Below are 9,866 nucleotides of genomic sequence, written 5' to 3'. Positions count from 1 at the left end.
TCCTGATAAAATGAATCTTTATTCAGTAAAGAATACAATGTACAGTAATCACCTGGTTATCGATCCAGATTTTACAATGAGACGTCATAGCCACACAGTCAATCCACGGCTAAACAATTATCATGCAATTCTTAAAATGTACTAAACTTCAACAGTATAGTCTTGAAAATGTTCATCGTGGCCATAAACAAATAATTGATATCTCATTGTACAATGAATAACAGATGGTTTATATATGAGTGTAGCTATTAGGAAAACTAAAAAAAAAAAAATGAAATTCCAATTTAAATGGCGTATAACAAACTCGACCTGTCAATAGAACCATAATATAAGTAATAAACTGTACACATTAAAGAAAAAAAAGATTTCCTTGAATATTAAACCAATGAGCTATATTTTTGCAATTAAATGCGAAACAAAAAAATTGTAAAACTGTTTTCTGTTCTGATTTTAAATATTATTTTGGCAATACAAGAATTGATTTAATATATATTTATATTACATGTAATACTATAAAATGAAAAAAAATCTTTGAGTTAAAGTTATTGCATATCAATGTTTATACATTTCTGATTGATTAACGGTTGTTTACAGTATAATATTTACATCTACTGAGTATGATTCCCTCTATTTCTTACGGAAACTTATAATCAATTCATAGTTCTAAAGAAACAATCACACTGAAATCTACACGCTCCCTTTTATCGATTGGTCGAATCCTACAGCGACCTAAGAAAGATCACGGACTGCACGAAATAATCAAGATGATGTTGGACTCAAAAGTTTCACAGGAGACGATTTGGTTGTTTCTTTTATTTAACGTACTGATGTTCTATAACAGTAATATAGTGAATTAAACTTACTTTTTACAATCAATTTTATTATGATGGTAGAAATCATTGTAGAAAAAAATTAAATAATCCGCTAACGCGGGTTATCTATTTTTTTCTGCTATGCCGCCTCCTTCATATCCTGCATGAATAACCAAAGAAAACATTTTATTGTTTAAATGTAACACAATCGGATATTGACGATTAAATTTACAGAAATATCAATGCAGAGATAAATGCTCTTGGCTTCATAACAATGTTAACATTCAACCTAGATGTCAGGCTCGGGGGCGGATCATCAACTGCATTGATTTCAGAGATATATAGGAGTTTTTCCAGTGATACCATGCAATGTATTCAGTACTAGTTTTCTCAGAGTCGGCGTACTCTCCATTAGGGTTGGTGTGAAAACAGGCGTTGAACCACCATGCCGATCTCCACATGGTGGCACAGTTACTGCTGCTGTGCCCGTCGTTATCCTGGTCCAGTGTAGTAAACTTCATGTTGTTGTGGTAATCCAGGCTATCCCCTACAATCACATTGGTTGTACATCACTGTGTGAATTATTTCAATAAATAGAACAATCAATATGAATGGTATTAAAATACTTATACATAGATGTATACTAGTATATCATATTGAAGTTTTGTTTAACAAACACTCTTCTCTTACACTTTGTATGATTTAAGAAAATAATCTCGATATCGAATCGAACCATTACTGATCATTGTCGTTATTATGACAGCTGTTATTGTTGTAATCCAGGCTAATCCCTACAGTTACACTGGTTATGATGAGTGATTTATGTCAATAGGACAATCAATTTAAAAAGTGTAACCCTAAAACATACACCTGTATTTCAAATAAAAAAGTTGCCATCAATAACCATACTTGACAATTTGAATTGCTAAAAAAAATGACTAAAGAAAAATTACTTATCATTATTAAGTGCTGACTAATTTTGTTTTAGTTTTACTTGGTCAGTCAATGAGCAGAAAAATATTAAAGTTCTGAACGATAGACACGCTGTATAATTGTTACCTGCATTCCCACTGTATCCAGTCACCTGTAGCTGATATTTACTGGCCTCGTCCCCGACAGAAAAATTAGAGTATACAGCATAGGCTTTCTCTCCATTAAATCTCTCCATATCTACTCGCAGTTCTTGGGGGTTCGTTGATGTCAATCTATGTAGCATGTCATTTCCTAAAAAAAAAATCCAATGTGTATTACATGATTAGCCGGGCTCTGCTGAAAGCAGAGTCCTGGCTATAGGCAGGCAAATCGCCAATGTAAATTTAAATAGCACAACTTCAAAAGTAAACAAAAAACCAAACAGCGTCATAGAAAAGCTTCCACTATACCAAATAGTTACACAAAGAGCCACGTTTTGTCAAAAGTGTTGGCATTTTGTTTCTTTTTTTTAAATTTCGAATGAATTGTCTATCGTTTTTAGTTTTCTTATTAATAACGTGTTTTTAAAACATTACTATGTATTTTGGACACATACACTGCGCATGAAATCTATGAACTACCTTGCTGCGCGATGAAGAAATGGGGATTGAATATATAATGCTTGTTGCAAAATTCAAGGCAGCAACTGTTGAACTTTTTAACTTCTACTAGACAGACATATTTTTTTGTTTATAGCCGCTTACAAAACTTGGTCGCTCTCTGATGATTTGCCGACATTAAAAGCATATGAGAGAGAGAGAGAGAGAGAGAGAGAGAGGGAGAGAGAGAGAGAGATATTTTTTCAGTCTTTACTACACAATATGCATAAAGACAGACCAAAAGAGCCCGGCTTTCAGTACTTCAGTACTTTGATTTTTTCTTAGTTCCGTCGAACGTATATTTATATGCTGAGAATTTTTTCCAAAAATGAAGGAATTCCATGGTGAGGACTGTGTGAGGAAGTCCATGGTGAGGACTGTGTGAGGAAGTCCATGGTGAGGACTGTGTGAGGAAGTCCATGGTGAGGACTGTGAGAGGAAGTCCATGATGAGGACTGTGTGAGGAAGTCCATGGTGAGGACTGTGTGAGGAAGTCCATGGTGAGGACTGTGTGAGGAAGTCCATGGTGAGGACTGTGTGAGGAAGTCCATGGTGAGGACTGTGTGAGAAAGTCCATGGTGAGGACTGTGTGGGGAAGTCCATGGTGAGGACTGTGTGAGGAAGTCCATGGTGAGGACTGGGTGAGGAAGTCCATGGTGAGGACTGGGTGAGTCTATCATTTTTGACTCTACATGTTTATATGTTTGGAGAGTCCGTACCTTACCTACCCCAGGCCCCTCACATTAGATCTGTGCATGCTGCATATCTTTTAACATCTAGCTGATTACAATAATCTCTTGAGAAAGAAATTCAATGTCTAATGATAGTAACCATATTACTTAATGTAATTGAAAATGTGTGTTTGCTAATTCTTGTCAAAATATTTTTGTTCATTCGTTAATATTTTCAGCTACCGAGTAGTACTTTATCTATGTTAAAATATATATATATATATAGTTCCCTTCACCTGCAATACGGATTCAAAACAATGTCTTGTGAAATTTTTGGAAAGAAAGTTTATTTATTGAAAAACAGAACAAAATGAAGGTCAGCATGACAAATCGTACATGTATGAAATCTGTCCGCATTTTATGCCCCCACATCGGCACTTACCTGTACTACACTCTTTAACACACATATAACTTACTACATCTATGTTATATTAATTTACATATAGTTACCTTCACCCGCAAAACAGATTCAAACCAGTGTCCTTGATTTTTTTTCAACCGAAAGTGTTTCATTTGCTTATTAAACAGGCACGTAGCATCAGGGGGGCCACGGGGGGCCTGCCCCCCCCCCCCCCCACTTTTTCTCGCAGCAAATTTTTTTAAAAAATTTACATATAAAAAATTGAATTATCATGGAGTTGCCCCCCCCCCCACTTTTTTGGGAGTGTGTAAAGAATTGAAATGAAAATAAGGAAATAAGGAGTGAAATTGAAGTTATATACCCCCCCCCCCCGGATTAGGATTTTGAAGATTTAGAAAAAGTTTAAATTTCCTTTTTTTTTTTTTTTTTGGCTTGTCAAGATTTTTTGGATGAGTCTGGCCCCCCCCCCCCCCCCCCCCCCCCCCCCCCACTTTCAAAAACGATGCTACGTGCCTGTTAAACTATGGTCACCATTATAATTGAATGAATTCTGTCTGCATTGTATTATGTTCACACGCCGACAGCTTCTTTATATATTACAACTGGCAGTGCCTATATATAGAACCACAAATGCAATCGCACTGCATCCAGAAAGCATCATAGCAGTGTCCTTATTCCGCATCAAGGTTCTACTTAGTGTATTAGTGTATTGAGAAATAATTTGAAGGTAAAACGTTTTGTATAAGGATGAGAGTGGAGGTCAGAATGTCAAATGGTATGGCAATAATACGTATGTAACGTTATTTGATCGCTAACAATTGATCTGCATCCTATAGTCTGTCCCAAGTTATTGCTTCCATCACTTTTTTGATGATCTTTAATAAAAATACACATACCTGTGAAAGAAATACAGTTGAAAACGATAAAAGGCAATATATCCAAGATATCTTCATTGAACAATTATCATTTTCACTCATTTTCATTTTAGTTCACAGGAACGAAAACAAATTTCTTACGGAAATGTTTACGTCTTTTCTCTATTCGTGAACAATTATCATTTTTCACTCATAAAAGTTTACAGGAACGAAAACAAATTTCTTACGGAAATGCATCATGCAATTTTTCAACCTTAATATAACGGCTGATGCAATGCAAAATCCCGACCCATAGACTTTCTGATTTTGGATGAAACCTGAAGCGGTAGAGGGGGCGTTTCAAAACAGATAATCTGGAAATTTTTCATATTAGTGGATAAACGTAGTTTGAGCACAAAGGCACATTTTTGATTATCGAAAGAAGCTCGGGACAGAGTATAGTATACACAGAGGCTAAATACAGCCGTTCCGACCTCCGAATATTCATTTGGCATATGGTCCTTGTAGTTACAGAACAATTAGCCGGTAGTTACTAATTGTTTTAAAATTGTTCTTAAAATGCATTAATCACTTCTTTCAAACGCACAATTTTCACTCAAAAGGGGGAATTAAAAGGTTGGACAATTGCAGTCTTTTACCTTTTCCATTTGCTTGATCATATATATTCACAAATATCACGATATTGTCGATTACTACCAGTGCACGTCAGTGTATATTTACGTAAATTTACATGAGCGTTTTTCACACGGCAACCCTTCACCAAGCAGGCAAGTCATATCCATTGCATACACAGTTACTGTTTCCTCCACGCAGATTCCAAGCTCTGGTTTTTCCCCGTTTACCCACTTTAACGGTCCTTTTGAGAGATGGTTTACTTCTTGTGACAATCGCAACTCCTCGGGCCTTTCCGGCAAGCTCGGAAAAACACCTCGAATGTATTAACATTACCGGGTGTTAGAATTTTATACAAAATGGAGTCGCTTCCCATTAAAATAAGAATCGACTAGACAGCCTTATAAGTCGTTTCTGTGCTATATTTTAGGGTATATCATTTACTTTATTGAAGTCTAGCTTACATCTCAACAGGTCGTAAAATGTGTTGTATTTATATCAAGTTTTATAAAAAGGGGGTTGTCATGGACGCCTAGGTAATACATTCGAGGTGTTTTTCCGAGCTTGCCGGAAAGGCCCGAGAAGTTGCGATTGCTTCTTGTGAATGACATGTACGACGTAAGCTACGCCATAAAGGAATAGTTACTGTAGCATAAACATCGCCCTGCTTACTAGCATCGTCCTCTCTAGGAAAAGCAGGCCTGTTTATAATGCATATACATATGTACCATCATGCGTCCTCTCTATTCGGTACTTGAATCTGTATTACATCAATCGAAAACGCAGTTTATACTATTTTTGATGAAACGCAAAACGATAGATTTTATGATATTGACACTTATACAAATATATATAGTATCGAAATCATTTTTGACAGTCCGCTGACATTTGAAAACACTTTGACTTAGTCTGATCAATTGAAAAATAAAGATGTTTTCCTGTTTAAAATATTATTGAGTTCTTTTCTTTCCACATGCCTTTTGGGTACGAATTGAGTGAACTACAATAATGGAACCGGAAACGGCAAGATACTTACGAAAAAAGAGTGAGGGTGCAGTATATAAAAATAATTCATAAATCAAACGTGCACTAATATTCCGGATCATTTGAGATTGAGTTTAATTAACACGGGCACCTTTTTCGACAGGAAAGACTTTATGCACAAAGGAATAAGTCAGTGTGCAACACAGAGGCCCAATTTTGTTCTGTAGCGGTTCTTCCAAATCTTCTCGGACTCTCACTAAATTTTGCACTTAATGGAAGCACACATGAAAGTCGGTCAAAATGACATATATAATTATATTTCCTTACAATATTGTTAACAAACATGCAACATACAGCATTTGATTAAATAAAATAATGATACTTTTATATATTTATTACGCGAATTTTTTCAAACGATGTTATTCCTTTAATTGGTTTCTATAATGTTACATTGCGAGAAGAGCTCAGAATTGTACACGTGGGGATTACTTCAACTTGTGCTAATTGTTCATATTGATGTCAGTGAGTGTTATTTACAATACTCTGCCTCTTATTACAGTTATAGAGATATTATGCCATAAACTATTCGGGGGGGGGGGGGGGGGGGGGCAGGCTAACCCAAAAAATTATTGACAAGGAGAAAAAACAATTTGTATATATTTGTTTCCAAATTAATGGGGGATAACTCCATGATTATTTAATTTTCTATATGTTATTTTAAGACAAATGTTTGCTGCGAGAAAAATTGGGTAGGTCCCCCTCCCCTCCCACTGATGCGAAATGCCTGATATTTGCACATGCACAGATGCAAAAAAAAATTAGTAAGGAACAGGGATATGGTTTATATCAAGTAAACTGACTATGTGAGTTTCCTATGAATCAATATGTTTATATGTTTGAATTACTTAGGAAGAGTCCGGACCTTACTGATCCGTAACCCCCTCCTCTTAGTTCTGTAAAAATAAAATCGATCACTGAGCATGTTAGGATGATCGCTTATAAAAACGAAAACATGTATCATTAAAAGAAATGGTCACCTGGAAAATAACCAATAATCAAAATGATGTTGACGGCCGGTAATTATAAATTTGGCGTTTGGTGAAGAAGCATGTTAATGAAAATTGTGATTGAAAGTTATTATGGTTAGAACCGGCCCTAGATTCGCTTCTTGGTTTCTCTTGATATCGGACTCGCTTTCCTTGTTCGTTCATGGCCCGCCTGAGGTTCGCTCGGGGTCCGCCCTTGTGGACCCAATCAAAATCCGGGCGGACACACAAAAGCGAGAACGGGTTTAGTCTAGCCAATAGGTCCGCTTTCTTTTATATCTTGTGTCAGTTGGTATACTAACGGTAAACATAACGACAATTTTTACATTTCCCCCATCGTCGTCATTGAAACTTCTACATTCAATATTTAGGGGTCAGTATAAATTTACGTCATGAAATGTATGTGCAATTACGAACATCTTTTATGAAATCAAAACCAACAAGTCACCTAATCAATTGTATTTTCATACAGCATATTGGTCTTCCCGATGTATTCATACACAGATGGTCACCAAAACGCCGTAATGTGGTTACACTTTGAGCTTGCTGTAATTTCGTATTTTTTTTCATTATAATGTACCTTAAAAACAGCACGTATAAGTGATGTGTGTATGTGTGTATAAGAGAGAGAGAGAGAGAGAGAGAGAGAGAGAGAGAGAGAGAGAGAGAGAGAGAGAGAGAGAGAGAGAATAAATTACCTATCCAATACTCGTGATCAGCGAATCCAAACCCGTTCTTGTATTCCGTCCAGTTACGGTAAAAGTCCACCGATCCATTCACTCTCCGCTGAATCACCTGCCGAATTAAGACAACATCAATTATGGTATCCGATCTATAATAGCCATATTTTCAATGAATCTGGATACATAACAGATATGTTTAAGAAATAAAGTACGAGTTATCGTGAATGTTGCAGAGTAAACTCCGAGGTTAAGAAATGTTGTTTTGAAATATAAAAGCCGAGGCGTTAGCCGAGGCTTTTATATTTCAAACAACATTTCGAGACCGAGGAGGTTATCCTGCAACATTCATGAAAACAAGAACTTTATTTCTATTTTACCATGTTTTACTAACAGCCCAGTAGTTCTACAGTTCGTTTCTCCTACATGTATAGAGAGACGATCTAGGTCATTTTGACGGCTGTTCCGTGTGACCCCAACGGTTTTGTTAGTAATATGTTTATATGTGTATCGATCAAAGGAATCACATGCAGACGACAGAATTTTTCTTTGGATTTTTAATACTCTTCACTTATTTATAAAATATCTTTGAGTTATATTCCTAATTTTTAAGGGCAATTTAATACGATTATTACTACTACACGTTATATATTATCTGTAAAAACACGCAGTGAAAATGTGCTGGGGAGGTCCTAGGAACAGTCGCATTGATATCTTAAAAATAAACATTTGAGGCAATACACATCGTTTTGACTGAAACTAACACGTGAAATTGAAATGATTTTAAAACATTTTACGGTTTGAAGTTGTACTTTCATGATCAGTGCGAGACAAATAGGTATTTCTGATCTGATAATTTACTGATGACGTTCGTGGTATATTGGAGAATAATGTCCGCGGCATCTCTTTGATCTACGCAATAACTGAAGTAGAAATGGGCTTAATACTCATTCATTCATACTCAGTATACTTAGACATAATTTTCATGGTTAAGTATCAATATGTAAAAGCAGAATGTGTCCTAATAAATGACCTTTTCCTTTTCTTGAAGAGAAAAAAATATCTAAAAAAAAATATTTATACGATATAAATTTTTTTTTTCAATAGTTTATGTACAGTAACTTCTAATGATAAAAAATATTTTCAACTTAAGCATTTATTGATATTAAGTATTTAATTATTTTATTTAAAAAATGTGCTTGTCCCCATAGATTTTAATACAATCTTCATTAATTAATTACTGCTTAGTTAATAATATTTTTGATAATTTCTCTCTGTAAATCTTTTTCTACTATAAAATGCTTTAAATTAATATCAGAGTATTTAAGACGTGATGGATATTCAAGGTTAGAAAAATTAAATCCTAATATGGATCGAAAACCTTAAAATATTTTTGTACATTAACAATGTCGGCATTAACGAACCGACTTAAAATAAATTCATCTATGAAAAAAAAGCTATTTCTTTTCTCAAGAGAGAGAAGAGAGAGAGAGAGAGAGAGAGAGAGAGAGAGAGAGAGAGAGAGAGAGCTTACCGTCCATCCTCCATTGTCAGTGGTCATATCGCAGAACACAGCCTTTGTTTTATTTGAATCAAAGATATTATACACACCATCCCTCCCTCTGGTATGTGTATAATTGTTCAAAATGTCGGCACAGTTTGCTTTGTTCACCAGAATATAATTTAAAGACTCCATTTCCTGCTTGAGGAGTCGCTGCCCGGTCTGAGTTGAGGTAATAAGATCACTGATTTTCTCAACTTTTCTAGACAAATTGGTTGTCTTTGTCTCTATCATATTGCTGACTTTTGTCTCGATGACGTTTTCGACTTCCTTAAGTTTTTTCGTTACCATCTTTTCAATACCTTGACTAAATTGCTGAAGCTCCGTTTTCATGCATTGTAAGGCCAAGTCTGCTGACCTCTGTCTGTCTCCAATATCGTCAAACAACACCTGTCCATTAAGTGATACAAGCAAAGAAGTCAAAATCAGAATTCCAATCACTCTTCCCATCGCCGAGTTATCAGTAAGATCCGCTTACGATGCTGTGAAACCGATATCAAGTTATAAAACCGTAAGGTGTTGTGAAACAAATGGATGTTAGTGTGGTAGTTGTTTCAATATTTTCGGAAGAGATCCAACTAGATCTAACTAAGTGAGCGTGTGTCACTGAAGCTACACTGGCAGACCACCCTT

General features: G+C 35.6%; 1 protein-coding gene across 1 annotated transcript; it reads right to left on the bottom strand.

The window, feature by feature from the left end:
- LOC105317554 (fibrinogen-like protein A) lies at nucleotides 1-9,866 on the bottom strand. Its single transcript, XM_066077949.1, has 4 exons — nucleotides 9,207-9,866; nucleotides 7,691-7,787; nucleotides 1,872-2,036; nucleotides 1-1,359 (listed from the first exon to the last, which is right to left on the bottom strand). The coding sequence occupies exons 1-4, from the start codon at nucleotides 9,681-9,683 to the stop codon at nucleotides 1,109-1,111; spliced, it is 990 nt and encodes a 329-aa protein (XP_065934021.1). The 5' UTR covers nucleotides 9,684-9,866; the 3' UTR covers nucleotides 1-1,108.

This window comes from Magallana gigas, chromosome 3, assembly GCF_963853765.1.
Source record: "Magallana gigas chromosome 3, xbMagGiga1.1, whole genome shotgun sequence".
Taxonomy (NCBI): Eukaryota; Metazoa; Mollusca; class Bivalvia; order Ostreida; family Ostreidae; genus Magallana; species Magallana gigas.
Note: the sequence above shows the minus strand (reverse complement) of the source record. Positions and strands in the feature narration are given on the sequence as shown.

Excerpts from the sequence above, each read along its gene's own strand:
- LOC105317554 (XM_066077949.1), bottom strand. The coding sequence starts at position 9,683 with ATGGGAAGAGTGATTGGAATTCTGATTTTGACTTCTTTGCTTGTATCA. Across the intron at positions 7,788-9,206 it reads CTGACAATGGAGGATGGACG|GTGATTCAGCGGAGAGTGAA; the intron begins GTAAGCTCTCTC and ends TTAATTCGGCAG. Across the intron at positions 2,037-7,690 it reads TGATCACGAGTATTGGATAG|GAAATGACATGCTACATAGA; the intron begins GTAATTTATTCT and ends TTTTTTTTTTAG.